Raw genomic sequence first — 16,781 nt, 5'->3', positions numbered from 1 at the left:
ATCCAAACAATAATCCATAATAATTTTACTAATATCCATTTAAAATGTTTTACAGCTCAGAATTTATAACCATTTTCAAGGAAAAAAACTAATGAAATCTAGTGAAGTTTGAATCACCATAAAAAGTATGTGTACTTCATTTCTCAATAATGCCATGAAATAACACTTGAAATGGGCCATGAAAATAATTTTTCTAAGTATCATAGCGTCTAATTTTCAGAAACAATATTTTGAGGCGATCAGAAGTTCATGAAAGTAAAATGAATTGAAATCATGTTCTCACCTTACAGCATACGGCAAAAGCTTTGAGAGGATTTGGCACAGCCTTTGTGCGTACGACTTCATTCATGAATGTGTCATACAACTGTCTCTGGAACTTTGTCATCCGTAAAAGAAGGACATATTCCTCTTTCTGTGGAAGTGAGACTTGCAAAACAGAGTGACTCCGCCTGGTGGAAAAAGCAAAAAAGATACTTCAAATCCAAAGAAAATACACTTTCACTTTAATAATGATCAATACACAATATATTGACCATAATCAGACAAAATTTAACCAACATCAGTTACTAACCGAAGAAAAAGTTACTAAAAAATAATTAGAAACCTGTTGCTAACCTTTGCACAAATCCTTCCAGTAAAGAATGGAGTACATGGGCTCTGTATCTCATCAGTCGTATGTCTTGAGGAGTACTGTCTATACACTGACCATTTTGAATGGGCCGCTCAAACATATTACAGAATTCTGTCTTGGTCCCAAGATAATTGGGTCGAACAAAGTCCACCATACACCAGTATTCTAGTAAGTTATTTTGTAGAGGATAACCAGTTAGCACAATACGCCGTTTACTACGAATGTTTTTAAGTGCCTGAGAGATCGATGCATGGCTGTTTTTTATTCGGTGGCCTTCATCACATATCACTAAATCTGGACCAGGACGCACCAATGCTGCATGCATAGCTAAAGAAAGCAAAATAACTACAATGAGAAACTGAATTTAAAGATGTAAAGAATAAAAATACACCTTATTTGCACTCATCAACAATCTTTAAAAAAATCAAGAAAAGGATCTCATCTTCAACACATTACCATCAAGAAGAGCTTTGTTGCGATCATCCTCTTCAATGTCTATGACTTCAGAAGGACGCTTCCGTTTTTTCTTCTTGGGATGAGATCTTCTAAGACTTAACTGCCTATACAATTCATAACCAATGAGCAAAACTCCACCATCCTTATTCCAGTCCTTGATAACCTAAAGCAGAAAATACATGATCAGATAAAACCTTTTATCATTGAAGCAAAAACATACAGGGTACCAAATGCACAAATATTTCATCTCCCTTTCCATATTCATTCAATATGAATATTCTACGTAAAATATTAGGAGTTACATTTTTAAACGGTGAAAAAAACATATGAATGTGAAAGTAATCAAAAATCTTCTTTCAACAATAAATAGAAAGCATGCAGTTAGGGTCACAAATCCTTTTATAGATAATATCACAGCCACACTCACTTTTGATCGAGCTCCCAGCGATTTGTGGGAATCATTGAGAACATGAAGTGGAAAATTTCTGGGGCGCACTTCTCCATGAGATGCCAGTGGGGTTGCATAAGGATCACTAGGAAGCCAAATATTGAACTCAGCCACCCAGTTTTGAAGTGTATTAATTGGCATAATGCATAAAACTGTCCTTGCGTTTGTATGACGAAGAAACACATCACAAAATGAAACCACCTATAGAAAATAAAAAAATGAGGTTAAAAAAATTAGCCAGATGTAGAAAATAAGCAGTAAATGAAAATGTTGCAGATGTAACTCATGTATTACCTGTAATGTTTTTCCAAGTCCCATTGAATGGGCTAAAATGCAACCAAAACCAGTAGATGTACTGAACCTATCTAAAGACTCAACAACATTATCAAACAAAAACCGGACACCACCAATCTGCGAATAAAATACAAATGGGGTTAGAGCTTTGAAAAAAGGATAGATTATAATAAAGAGTTACTCAGAAAATGAAAAAATAGCAGGAAAAATAATGCATTATTTCCTACCAATTGTAAAATGGTACAAGACAGTACTCTCTAAAGTCTACATAATCATACTGTGGTAAAATGTGAAAAATTTCTGCCGTGGAAAAGCTTAGAAAGAAAAAATTACAGAGAGGTAAGTCTTCCAGTGAAAAAATAGGAGCAACTGTGCATTGAAATGACAAAAATGCAAATACATATTTATTTAAATACATATTTTTTTCACTCCCTACTCATATTCAAAATATTTTCTCTTCTATAATATCTTCAAACTCATTTCTCGGTGGACATTTATAAAGTACATTGGATAAAACAAAATAGAATGAATGGAAATCTTACCTGATGTGGCTTGATGACTCGTCCAATCTGCGGGGCTAGGAACACGTCTGGTTCATTTGGAGGATGCCCAACATTCACCAGCACCCTTCCTTGCTCGTCGGGGATGTTGTAGAGGTCATTGGTGTGCATTCCAGAGTTGGATGGATCCTCCTCCACTTCCGATTCCTCCCCGGCAGAGGGCTCCGACAGGAGTATGCAGTCATCATCTTCGCTACTGCTACTGCTGATCGTCACTACGTCTTCAAGAAGGGTGCCACAAAGGGGCGCATATGCACAGTGAGGCAGGGGGGTAATAGACCAAAGGCAGCAATATTTTCATTTAGGGAAAGGAGAGGCAGGTCAACAAAGAAAAGGAAAAAACAAAGGCATTCGTAAAGAAAACAAGTTCATAAAAAAATAACAAATGATAAATCAATCGAAAAATCAAAGTCTAGGGAAATATTAGCAATAAAGCAGCAACTTAAAATATTACATGATATTTTTCTATAAAAAAACATTAGATAATGATCTCAAGAAAATTGAAAGTGAGGAATGGATTCTGGGAACAGTCACTTTGAGAAGTTTTAGGGCAATGCAAGTGACACCACTTCGGCTTCTCAATGAAATTTAGTTTCCCTCGCTCTTTTTGCAGTCCTTGGTTACACACAGCTAATATTTCATTTGTGATTGAATGTATATAATATATATATATATATATATATATATTTGTATTTATGTTGGATTCAATGATTATTTTGTGTGAATTAACTGCATTATTGTCCCAGTTTTCACTGCAGTTCGTACTTTATGAACAAAAAGACTTGTAATGCAAGGTGCTGCGGTGATTTAGTGGACATCATGTGTTACTGCAGAAATGAAGGATGAAGTATCAGGTCCCCGCTGCAGGATGCTGGACTAATAATTTTTTCAGCTCATTCACTCGTTTTGTACTTATTTACAGGTTTCTAATCATCGCAAATTTGCTGCATCAGCTTAATATCACATACGCCCGATGGAGTACTGTACTTACAGTGCTCTCCACAAAGCGCACAAGTAATATTTGCCTGCTCGTAACAAAAGGTGCCAAGGGAAGATTACTTTGCCGGCCTCGGTGGCGGCGGGGTAAAGTCCTCGCCTGCCAACCCGAAGGTCGCGGGTTCGAGTCCTGCCTGGGTAAGTTAACCTTATCCAGGGCATGGATGTTTGTGATTGTAATATGTTATCAACCCCGATGTGAAGGCCTAACAGTGCTGTTTTCCGTGGTGTGTGAAATAAATAAATAAATATGACTGATGGATTATTGTACTTGCAGTTCTATCCACATGGCAAGCAAGTAGGGAACGAGGTTCCACGTAAAAGCTTCCACCAGTTTTGTCCAGGGCATAACCAAGAGCAACAAGCATAGAAAGGGTAACTAAATTTCCTTGAGAAGCATAAGTGATGCCACAAATTTTGTCCAAAAACTTTTGCAAGTTACAGTACAGATATAATATGCACAAAAATCATTAAATAAATATTAATTTAAGCATTAATATAAAAAAAACCTTTACACACCAAGTAAAAATTAATTACTTGCCTTGGATAAATAAAAATTAAAATGTAAGATGCATTGAGTAGACAGCATTCACCGGTGAGCTCTTATACATACATAAGAGCCACTTAATGGCCCAATTTATTTCTTATGCCCACAAATATTTCCAGGCATTTGAGTTTTGTTTAACTGAAAACTATTGCACATATACTTCAAAAAAAAATACCTGGCTCTTTCTAAAAAATAAGTAATCATAACAATAGATTCTAGGAGCTAATATGTAATTAGTATTGAAGTTGAAGCTAAGTAATAGGTATGATAGTCAATGATTTCAATGAGAGTAATCCCAAAAAAAGCCAGAAGCCAATGACTGACTGGTTTGAAAGTATGACCAAACACATAATATCATAATATAAATGGCTGGTTGGAAAGTCTTTGACAACAATTTTATTTCTCGAAAACCACGTTCTCCGTGACCTCCATGAGATGCTTGGCTTCAACAGATAAACTACATCGCAATGAGATAATACTGGTACATAAGTCACAGTCTTTTCATGAAGATAGTCTTCCTGTTAAAATTTTTTCAGCAGGTATTAATGAAGTAAAAATATCTACGTATTATTGAATTTCATAAGTACAGAATAAAATAGGGAAGGTATGGGGAAGTGAAATAAATTATGTAACCCAACAGAAAGAAGTCAGCCAATTTAAACAATTAAAATACAGTGCCAGAGAAATAAAAAATTTAAAATTTTAATGAGCCAAACTTTAACAAAATAATGCAACCATCTATCAATTTTTCCCACAAAAAATGTGTTTCCAAGCTCAATAAAATACTAGGCAGTTTAATATTAGGGTATAACCAACTTCCAAACCGAATTCCATTTTCTATGAAAAATAATGAATTAGTGAATGTAAGAAAATGAAATTCAATGCCAAGAAACACATGATGACAATACACTAATGCAGAATTAAAAAGAGTACACCAACTTTATTTCGTATATGTCTGAATATAGTCCCCCCTTTTTTTCCAAAAATTCCCATGGTAAAAGTAAAGCAGGGGACTCTATTCAAACGCATTTTTTTAACTTTTCCTGAAACTGAAGCCTCAAAATTAGGGGGGGGGACTATATTCGGAGAAATACGGTATTTCAAAATCCAAGCCAGACGCCAATTTTTTATTCCAACCTTCAAATGTGCTTGTAATGTATTCAGAGCTCTAATTTTTAGACTTTACCTTTCACAAGCAAAAAGATAATGCCAGCTGGCTAAAGACATACTAATATTAAACTGATGCTGTACTCAGAACAAGCCTCACCCTTCTTATGCTTGGACTTAACAAGCGTTGCTCCAGCTGGCAATGTTGTCCCGGAGGCTCCATGGCCAGCCATATCAGAATCACTCTCTTCTCCATCTCTGTCTTCTTCAGAGTCGGATGCTCCAGTAGACACCCTTTCTGCCCTTTCCCTGGCTGCTTGTGCAGCAGCTGCCCTAGCTTTGGCAAATGCTGCAGATGCAGAGAGAGGCGGCGTAGCTACTAAAGTTCTCGTCACTGATTGCCTACCTGTAAGTTTAAAAACAAGCAGACATATTTCAGTGAAAACCCTCCACTACTATCAAACACAAGCCAATACAAAACAATAATCCACATGAGGCTACAATATGTTCCATAAGACTGAAATCATTTACTAAAATATAATGCATATTGTGCAACTAGGGTGAATGAAAAAGTAAGAAAAATTAGATCAAATAAATCATCAAGGAAATATTTTGGTGCACATTCTATACTAAGACATGTAGCATCAAATAGTTTCATGCACTTTTGCTTGAAGGTTTCCATAGCTTCTTTTATCTACAGCTGTTTCTCCCTGTAAAAACTGCATCCAATTCGTTTTTAACTAAATTTTTCACTCCTCTTACAGGGAGAGTCATCATGAGAGTGAGTAAATTGGCTTCATCTCTGCCTTATGTAGGAGTCTATGTGTCCATTCAATTCTCTGTGTGTGTCATTGTTAGGCTGATTTGAGTTTCTGGGGGCAGCCCTAAGCCACTGCACATTAGAAAAGGCCAGGACACTTTTCCAAACATGGCTCAAGTAGCCATCATCTTTATAATCATTAAATAGGAAGTGCTCGTTCATAAGAAGACTTCTGCCAATTTTGTGTGGTCCTTCAGAATCGCCATCAGGAAGATTTTTTAAGAATTTCCACTGAATCAGGGGAAGGAACGTTGGTAAACAGCTACACAATGTCAAAGCTGACTATTACGTCTTTTTCAGCCACATTTGCATCTTTTAGGATTCCATTAAAATGTGCTGAAGTATAAATGAAGGATTTCACACTGCCAATGGAAATATTTAATGCCTCTTGATACATACTGGGCCAATTTGTGGACCCAATAGTCTTTACAATCGGTCTCTAAGGAGTTCCTTTGTTATGTATTTTCGACAGGCCACATAAACATGGTGCACTAGCTGCAGATGGCAATAATTTCCAATGATTTACTTTGGAAACAGAAATTTGTTTAATCAATTCCCTTACTTTGTACTCAATTATGGATGTTGGGTCTTTACTTAGCTTCATGTATGTTTCTGCAACTAAAAGGGAGAGAACTTTTTTGTTGTATTCCTCCACCCACATTATGACCATTACACTGCATTTGTCCGAAGAAAGGACAAGGATGTCTTCATTACATTTAAGCTCCATCAAGTGGCACAGCTCAGCTGTTTGCAAATTTCAAACAGCCACTTTCAAACAACAAGAACAACAGAAACTGATGTTATCTGCTTCCTCTGGAGGAAGTAGATATATTGCAGCCTCTGCTTCTGTAATGCCGTCTTCTGTTGGTAAATACTTAGGAGAAATAGCAAAGTTCAGTCCTCTTGAAAGAACTGAGATTGTATCTTCTGCCTAAATGTTCTCTGTCATATTGTGCACCACATTTGGCAGGTTGGCCGTCCAAATGCGAAGTTGTCAAATTTTTGCTTCTGCTTGAGTGTGGTGCCTTCAAGTGTGAATCATTCATTCTTCTGTTTACAATATCCCAGTACTCATGATTCAGACTTCTAACTCCAAGTGAATACCATAGAGCTCACCGGAAATCATCAAAATGTGTCCGTTGAACTACAAGTGACTTGCACATAGCACAAACATGAATGTTTCCCATGAGCTTATGCCTACTTTACTTAACAGTGGACAAATGAGAGGATACACTTATTCATAAAGGATAGGGACAGCTTTAAAACTATTTTGACTGACTTGAGCTTTTGACTGACCCCATTCAAAGCTCCATACAAAGACGATACCATTAGGAAATATCGTAAAAGGTATCTCAAGGTAAAGACTATCAACACTGAAAGGGGTTTTTCTCTAAGTTCCGAGGCAAGTTTCAAAAGCAAGAGAGGAGCTAAAGAGGAACAAAGTATTTAACAAATCTGCTGTAGTAGTCCCCATATACGATGGGTCTTCCCCTATCCCAGCTGCAGAGCAACATTTCCATTGCATTCCAAGAAAGAGGCTGACTTAAAACTTATGTAATTGGTTTAAAAATGTTTAACTTAGGCCAGGGTGAGTGGTGCCTCACTAGCTTCATGAATAGCAATTCTGTAGAAGCAGCGGGCTATGCTAAAACCATCCATAGCCCAAGGATACAGTGAACAAGAATTTTTTGTTATTTCTGCACAATTCAAGCATATTATAAGTTACTAAACAAAATTATTTTTGCAACAACATTAAGAATCCCAAAGGGTATGACATAATACAGGGAAAATAGCATAAATTATTTTAAGGAGTTATGGAGAAACAATCGTAGAGATTAAAGCATAACGACAAAGGGCATTTTTTAATATTTTTACATGAAAGGTATTGGTGAATAGATTACTGGATACAATGTTCTGTAGGGTGCGATTAGTATGACATGAAATTGGATTCTCAATGTTGGAAAAATATTAACTAATTTGAAAAACTAACTAGAGTAAAGCCTTGGCTATGTATTTCCTTACTGCACCATTTACCATTTTTTGTGCCAGTTTTTTGAGTTATCACATTTTTACACACACCACAACTTTACAATTGGCTTTTTATTCTTTTTTAGAGTTCCAATGAAACTCTAAAAAAGGGGTCCAAGCAATATTATGACGGAAAGAGGAATGATAAAAGAATAATGATAATTCCTTTAATTATTAAAGTAAGTTAATATAGAATTACCTGCTATTGAAGGTCTCCCTGATCCAGAATTTTTTAAAGTTAAAAGTTCTATAACCTTTTTACTTCCAGTTTGACCAGATTTTGCTGCTTGTGCAAGTTTTACTAAAACAGTTGAAGGAATTCGGACCTAGAACAAAAAAATGGAAATGAGTCATTAATTCACACTGTAGCTTAGTTCACATAACATGCCCAGGTAATATTCAGAGGGTATTGAAATACGAGGTTTAAAGAAGTTAAAAGCAACAACTTCTTTACATGAAAATAGGAGGCAGAAAGATTCACAAAGAAATCATAAAATGTCCTTAAGAATATTAACATATATGAATTAATAAAATATTAAAATGTAATCCATGCTATAAAATGATTACCTCGATGAACAGATATGTAATACATGGTTTTTAACATAAAATGTGCTGCCATTAACTATAAACAACAGACCATTTTAATAAATTACATAATATTGACCCAGCTACTCTATCCAGGTGTACTTAAGATGACTTTTATGGTGCCGAAACAAAACCTTTTTCATTTAACATTCATAGATAGTAGCTCTGGATGTTAGAGCATACAATAAGTCATACCGCACAACTTACTGACTAATGACCATGGAACCACAGACCAATGAGGTAGCTCTTAGTTATGCTTGCAAAGTTATCATCAACTGTTGTTTTCAGCACTTTCATTCCCTAACATAACAAATAATTTTCTTGTGTTAACACACTAAAAAACCTAGCAAAACTTCAAGAACAGCATATATGTATTGTACACCTAGATTCTATGACAGCCCTTTATGGTTAGGAAATAAAATTTCTGTACTCACTAGAACACTAACACACAACTAATAGACATGTATGCATGGTAAAAGCACAGGAGGACAAAGAAAAATACGACATATATAAATTGGTAAGGCAGGGATTGACGAGGGGAGGCAAAAAATTATGCTGGTCCTCAGAAGACACACGTGACTTAAGGTCACTCATAAAATGTAAACCTTCCTTCTAAAGGCTACTTAACAATATATATATAAAAGAAGAGTGATTTGCAAAATAATATCAAGGTTGAGGAGATGGTGTGCCCTATACTCGAGTCATGATAACACCAGCATCAGCAAAAAGCAAAAATACAGCTAAAAATTAAGGATTTAGGTAAGAGATGTACAGTAAAAATGAGAAGAGACCCAAATAAGACCCAGTTTCATGGATGAAGCTATTCATAAAAATAATTAACTCAACACAGTACACATGATGACAACCCGTTAGTTAAATTATTCTTATTTTTCATGCCACAGTCTATAGTGAAGTAAAGTAACAATGATTTCCTTCTGAGTAAATTAAGACTTGACACTTAACTAGTAATTTCCATATTATTATTTAAGTATTCTTATACAGAGAATTTGTCAGATCAACCCAGCCTACCTCCCCTCCCAACTTGGAGCCCCCTCTTCCATTCACAATTAAGTCCAACCCCTTATGACTTATCTAAAAATCCTGTACTCAGCATAACCCTACCACGGTTATTCCATGTGATTCCCTCTAACACTATCTTCAACAACCCCTAAACAGCTCAAAATTAACCCCATCCAAACCTTCTGTATACTCCGTACCTCACCTAGATGCTTCCTCTCATCACCCACCTTCATTGTCCCTCCTCTGTCTTACCATGATGTAGTCACTCTGATATCTGCACATATCTACTGGACATGTTGACTTTCCTCCCAAGCACAATATATAACCCTGTACCCATCACTACAGTATCCTTCTACCGCACATTCCACAGCCCCAAGATATCTACATATTCCTCTCTTCCTCCCTTTCCCTTTGCTATTTTATAGCCATCCCACCCTCATCATTGTCCTAACATTTCATGTCCCTACGTTTATTGTTGCCTTTGCCTTTTCCATTTTCTTGGTTCCCTTTCCTTCTTTCTTGGATGCTGCTGCTGATGACTATTTTCTGCAAGAATTTCGCATGATGGCAGCCTTGATGACTTAACCAACCTAGCTGCCTAGAAGGGTGTCCATCCTTAGCAGATGATCCCGTGCAATGAGTTTCCAAGCCTCATTTGATCATACTCCATGTTTTCAGGGATCTGATAGATAGTAGGGCTTCCCAAGTCCACTCTAACAGTGATTTTTATGTGACATCATCATTACTAATTAATTGACAACCTAATGACCATGTAACTGATACTTTCTCAATGATATGCACATTATTTAAAACCTAGGCCCTGATAAAATCAGCCAACCACAAGCATGGCAAAAATCGATGGGAAACAATTCATAGAAATGATGGTTACTACTGAAAATGGCAAAGGCCATTTTGAATCTAAGAGGCTATCTGATGATGCACGCATAAAAAGAATAAAATGCCGGCCTTGGTGGTGGCGGGGTAACATCCTAGCCTTCCAAATAAGAGGTCGTGGGTTTGAGTCCTGCCTGGGTAGGTTTCCCCTGTCCAGGGCATGGTTGTTCGTGAATGTTGATTCCTAAATTTGTTGAATAACCCGATATAAAATGGCCTATGAGAGCTGTTTTTGGTGGTTTGAGAATACATAATAATATAATAAAACAGTGTGTGACATTCAACTGAAGAAGATAATCAGAAAATGAGATTATTTATACAAACACAAGTTTCAGTTAAAAATGTATAAATACACTTTCTATGTGGGAGGAAATATGACCAAAAGAAGCAGGAGTTCAACAATTTTTTCTGCATGCATTCTAAAGTAAACACACAAAAAGTTTGCTAAAAAAATTATTACAAAAAACATTCTCAGATGAAAGAATCTTTCCAATTTCAATTTTCCTACAGAAACTATTTCAAAAGAAACATAACCCAAGCAAAAAAAAGGATTTTGGCACAGAAAAATAAAATCTAAGACCTTGGGTAAGGAACTTCTGCTGGTAATAAACAAGTGGTATTTTCTTGGCACAACCAATTTTTACAGTATAGTTAACAGGGGAGGTCACATCCCCTTTTACATTCATCAAGGTAACCTATGCACCCTAAAATTTAATTAGCTGATCTTCTGAAAGCTACCAAGCAAACCACATACACAGAGACTGGGAGCTTGTAAATCAATGCTTTCAAAACTCCCCACTACTAAGGGGACAAATGGTAATATTAGGGATGGGTAATTCCACGTCAACTCAACACAGAAAAGTGACATTTTCAACCCAACCATGCCAGATTTCTTTCAAATTAGGTGTATTTAATGATCCTGGTAAGAACTGGAAAAATACCAATTTGAAGAGGTAAATGGCAATTTTGAATAAAGTTACAGGTCTGCAAATGTTGGATATTTGTTGAAATTTCAGCATGTCTCTCTAAAGGTAAATGAATATAATTCTGGTTCTATTCAAGGTAGAAAAATGACACTTATGTTTTTGGAACGATAATATGTAGGGATTTATATTGATATACAATATGGCCTATTTATAAGAATTTCAACACTCGAGGTCATCGACCTTGATCTTTGACCTTGAATATCTCATAACAACCCGCTTCAATTTTTAAAAATAAAAATGTATGTTACTGCTCATACACTTTACTATACGCATGCAAAATATCAAGATATCAACAACTTTAGGCTTCATGCCTAAAAAATTATTTGTCTACAGTACTTAATCGAGAATAATCTTATTACGAGAGCTTATCGAAGGCCAAAGAATATATTAGCCACATGTTTAATAAAGGAAAGGAACAGTAAAAGAAGGAAATATGAAATGTTAAATTGATAAAGAGAAAAAAGTAAGGTCAAGCTAACTATAAAGAAACCAATCACAAGAGTATCTACATTATATGACCTCTTACTATCAAAAATATATAAGGTAGAGAATCCCAATGACATTCAAATAAAAATAAGAGAAAGTAATTGTTTTCAATCCCCATAGGCCTAAAAAATAACACATTTCAAAAGCATCAAAAAGCATCGAAAACACAGCCATGACAAAACCCAATTGACATAAGATGGCAAACTAGTAAGCCAAAACTCCACAATGAAACTAAGGAATAAGAGATCATATCAGAAGAAAATCAATAAGATGTCTTAACTTGCAGGCAAAAAATAAAATGAGCAGTTCAATTTAATGTGGTATTTCTAAGATATCAGTAAGAAGACTTATCCAAAGCACAAACTCACAAATGACTGGAGGATTAGATGTGAAATAAAATATGAAAGAGAATATTAGGTACAAGACTTCATTATTGGCACAAGTTCAATAACATTTCTGAGATAATTATGAGTAAGGTGTGGTAGAAAGAAGACAATAAATATCAATTAGGTAGCAAAATTAGGCAGCAATAACTAACAAGATATTTTTAGGAGGATCTCATTCACAGAAGACTGGCTTTTCCTCATCTTGCACACCTCGAAGATATTAATTCCATAAAGCTTGCTTCATGAGAAAATGACTTATACGGAGGAGTTCAGGGCTTCTAGAGAATGGAGTGTTTGGTACCAAAATGAAAAAAATTGCAACTGGAGTCAAACTAACTCAAATATAATTTAGCAGTCACAAGAGCTTCTGTTTCCATGAAATGTATTTCTTTGACATTCTAACATTTTAAATAGCTACTGAGAGGGTGACATTTTCTATACATACAGGCAATATCTCCAAGATTTTTATTTTATCTATTTTTTTTAATCTTCACCGCCCCAAAAACAGTAAATTTAAGGTCTTTAGAATGGGAGAATCAAACTAATAATAACACTGGGTGATCACAAACACCTATGTCCAGAAGAGACGCCATCTATCCAGGAAATGGATGTTTCTATCAATCTAGCAAGGTGGGACTCGAACCTGTGACCTTAAGTTGGATAAGCGAGGACCTTACCCCACTGCCAATGAAGGCAGCAAATCTCTTGAATTTTCTTTCATCAGTAGTCTTTATTTTCCTCTGCCCCATTGACTCATTCCCAAATAATACTGTATTTTACAAAATTTATTAATATGGAAAGGTTCAATGAAAGCAAGAATAACAATTAATTTGCGTGAGTGTGCTATTCTCTTTTGACCTCAGGTTCATTCTCTTTCCTACCCACTCTCACTCAACAAATTGTCTCTCTTTTGGCTTTCAGTATCCTTAAGCTAGTCTACTCTACACACCCTCCATGTCATGAACTCTCCCTATCATTCATATCACTTTTACTCTCACCCATACTTTTCTACACACCCACCACTGAGAGAGATTGGCAGCCTAGTCTAACCTTCATAAACGAAATTCCATATGTTTCAAATATTGAAATGAGTCATAGCGAACTATTCCAATGAGCACACTCCAAGTTCGTGGACTTAAACTATCTCCAAAATATGACAACCTCTTCTCCTCATTATTGGATGATAAAATACTAGAACATGCTGAACAAATCTTCCATTTTCCAGACCTGCGAGATGAATACACCTAGAACTTTCATTTTCCATTCCAATTTGAATGCCAACATTCTTATCAATTAACTCATACTACCTCACTGAAGATTGGCCATTATTCAATGCTCACATGCATTTCTTCCATGCTTCCCTCACCGTTTCCAGAAACTATACTACAACCTATGACTAAATACCCTAATTCATTCCCAAAATGCCACCTTTACCAATGAAATGAGGCCATAAGTGGCCATAAATAGTCTACTCCATAATCTAGTGCTATGTTGCCTGAAATAAAAGTAGGTACACAGGGAACAAATAAAAGTCTAGGCTAAAAGCTGGTTCCCATTCCTTGCACACTCATTCAAATCCAGGTAGTTGGGACATATATCAGGGAATAGATAAATCCTTCCCTGAGTGGTGGGTGGAAGGCACTACAAGTGCTATACACTATCTCTCAAAAGAAGTATTAAACAATGACCTAACAATGGCCTTGAGGGTTACTATCATAAAGAGAAAGCTAATTAAGTTTTTCTCAATCCTTTCTTCCCTAACCTCCCCTAATGAGCAAACAACCCAGAGTGTCCATCAGCAAAAAAAACCCACACCAAGAATTACTACTGCAAAACTCAAAACTATTGAGTATGCAATTCCAAATCTGTTGAGGCATAAAACAGGTAGCTATAATAGAAGAAAACTGAAGTAAAAAATATGACATAAAATATGGCATTTACCTGCGTAGATCCAGAGGTTCCAGCCCCGCCTCCAGCAGTTACTGACGAGGAACCAGGTAGAACCTGCCTCAATAATGAATTTGTGGCACCAGTCCCAGATCCACCAGATTGAAGCAAAGATATGACTCGGGGTTTTTGTTTGTTAGTAAGCATAATCTGCCTCTGAACTTCACGAATTATCCTCTGCTGTTCCTGCACCCTCCTTAACCTCTCCAGTTCCTGCCTTTGAGCTGCCAACGTCTCCTCATCGAGCTGATTCTCATTCATCACTTCACGAATGTTCCGCCTCATGTTCGAGAGCTTTCGCTCCATCGTAGTCTTGTTCTCCCCACCGCTGTCCTTGCCCTCGTCCGTCCCGGACGTGCCTCCCGCACAACCCTCCGCACCACCATCTTTTGCACTGGTCCCGTCACCCGCCGCACCTTTCTTCACCCTCTTCTTCATCTTCTTGCGCTTCGCCCCGTCCGCACTCCCGTCCCCACTAGCCTTCCTCTTTGGCCTCCGAACGTTCCTCTTCTTGGGACCCTGCTGGTCCTCTGCTGTCCCCCCACCGGCACTACCACTACTGCCACCACCGTCAACACCACTGGCACCGGTACCTCCCGCCTCCTCGCCCCCCCTACCCTCCGAGGCGCCACCCTTGACACCCTCCGACGACGCATCCGCACCTCCCTCAGTCCCCTTGGCGCCGTCCGCCGCACCGTCGGCACCACCGCCGTCGGAGCCCTCCGCGCCCTCCTCCTTGGGTTCCTTCTTCACCACCACCTCGGCTCCGTCCGCCGGGGCGGCGGCCCCGCCTCCTTCGGCCGCCGCCGCCGTCGCCCTTCCGCCGTCCTCGTCCATCCTCGCCTCCTCTCCTTCCTCGTCCTCATCCTCTCCATCCTCTTCCTCCTCCTCCTCTTCGTCGTCCTCCTCGTCCTCTTCCTCCTCGTCCTCCTCCTCTTCTTCCTCCTCCTCTTCCTCCTCCTCCTCCACGCCCGCCTGGTCCGGGTGCGGCTTCAGGAAGATCTCGAGGTCCATGTTCTCAGAGCCGCCGCCGGGGCCTTCCCGCTCCCCGGCGCCCTTGGAGCCCTCCTCGCCCGCGCCCTTCCGCTCCTGCTTGGGCAGCACGCGCTCGATCGTCACATCGCCGATGCGCGTCACGAACGGCTCCATGCCTGCAACGACGAAAGGAAAAAGTGCGGTCAGAGATATAATTAAGAAATACATCTAAATCAACCCATTATAACACCCACTATTCACATAATAAGATATAAAACATATGACGATATATTAGCGTTTAGCCACTACGGGATTGTATTATTTTAAAAAAGATGGTTTAATAGATGTTTTATTGATGTTAATTACATTTAATTACCAGATTAAAATTAATGCATGTTTTCGCATTTAGCTGCATAATGTCGCCATAAAAACATCAAAGTTTCGCTCCCGTCCCTGTGAGTCTTCAAGAAAACGAAAGCTAAATTTCAAGAGCTTATCACAGGAAGAGGATCAATTGCACTCATATTTAAATGAATACTAAGAAGTAAAATGAAGAAATTTGATTACATTGATGAAAAATCCACGAAAATGTTCAAAGAAAAATAACCGTTTCGTTGATCTTCCCCGAGGAATTCATTGAATTATTTTCCTTTAACGCACAAAAATGGAGGGATGCCAATCGAAGCTTGAATGGCAATGTGTTAATAAATCCGATTTCTAGAAGAATTACTTGTACGCTTACATAAAGTTTTAACGAGAATAAAGAGGTTTTACTGCATATGATAAAAAGAAATTTCTCTAAATTCATAGTTAAAATCATCTTTAAAACAGTTTACTAATATTTGTAATTAAAAACGAAATGATGCTCCCATTTGATAGCCCAAATCGTAATTCAAGTTGTTATATCTGAATTACGGGAATGATTCCTCTAAATAAGCAATATAATTGTTACAAAAATTAATATTAACACAATTTTTGAAACTTTGGACTATATTCCAGTGGATGTTTATAAATATTATGAAAGTTTGAGCCATTAGACTTAGCACAAAACCTGCATAATATTCTTTGAAGAAGAGCACTGAATTCATGAAAAATTCATTCTCATGTTAGAAAAGGAGAACAGTGGAAATAACATAACACCTGACAGACGCTGAATGCGTCGCAAAGGTTTCAAAAGAATACCGTCTTTCGAAGAAAATCGTAGGGAAATGGAAACAAAAACGTTCACGATGCAATGTATATAGCCCGTTATCTCAGATCAATCGCTCGTTTTCCTTGCAAATACAGACGTGTCTATTGAATTTACAATGTAATATGAAGCACTGAAGCATCCTATAGCAATAGGTCTTAAATATAATATGAGCAAAGATGAGGCAAAGTTGAAAATAATACGATCAATTCTACATAAAAACCTTAACAGCCCGTAGCAAAATTAAAGCGTCACATAAAAATTTTAAGCTGAATTAAGTTCCAATAATAACGTCTGAGACGACGTAAATATTTAAGACGTTACTCACGCATAATAAAGCTGATTGAATAGTGCCATAACGTACTTATTTTTAGAAAAAAAATTGATTTTCCCAGTTTATAAAACATGAATTTTTGAATTTTAGGA

The 16,781-nt window shown here is 37.3% G+C and overlaps 1 protein-coding gene across 1 annotated transcript in view; it reads right to left on the bottom strand.

The window, feature by feature from the left end:
- LOC124160711 overlaps positions 1 to 15,029 on the bottom strand; it is a gene marked incomplete at its 3' end in the record, with an annotated part of 32,486 nt that extends 17,457 nt beyond the window's left edge. The window contains exons 1-10 of the mRNA XM_046536698.1: positions 14,186 to 15,029; positions 12,227 to 12,232; positions 8,087 to 8,213; positions 5,200 to 5,445; positions 2,372 to 2,610; positions 1,830 to 1,946; positions 1,515 to 1,736; positions 1,088 to 1,250; positions 616 to 958; positions 284 to 449 (exon numbers count right to left, since the gene is read on the bottom strand). Of these exons, the coding sequence (XP_046392654.1) occupies positions 284 to 449; positions 616 to 958; positions 1,088 to 1,250; positions 1,515 to 1,736; positions 1,830 to 1,946; positions 2,372 to 2,610; positions 5,200 to 5,445; positions 8,087 to 8,213; positions 12,227 to 12,232; positions 14,186 to 15,028 (2,472 nt within the window). The remainder of the gene's footprint in view (positions 1 to 283; positions 450 to 615; positions 959 to 1,087; positions 1,251 to 1,514; positions 1,737 to 1,829; positions 1,947 to 2,371; positions 2,611 to 5,199; positions 5,446 to 8,086; positions 8,214 to 12,226; positions 12,233 to 14,185) is intronic.
- Between the last annotated feature and the right edge of the window lie 1,752 nt (positions 15,030 to 16,781).

Source organism: Ischnura elegans, chromosome 1 (assembly GCF_921293095.1).
Source record: "Ischnura elegans chromosome 1, ioIscEleg1.1, whole genome shotgun sequence".
Lineage (NCBI taxonomy): Eukaryota > Metazoa > Arthropoda > Insecta > Odonata > Coenagrionidae > Ischnura > Ischnura elegans.
This window is presented reverse-complemented; position numbering and strand designations above follow the sequence as displayed.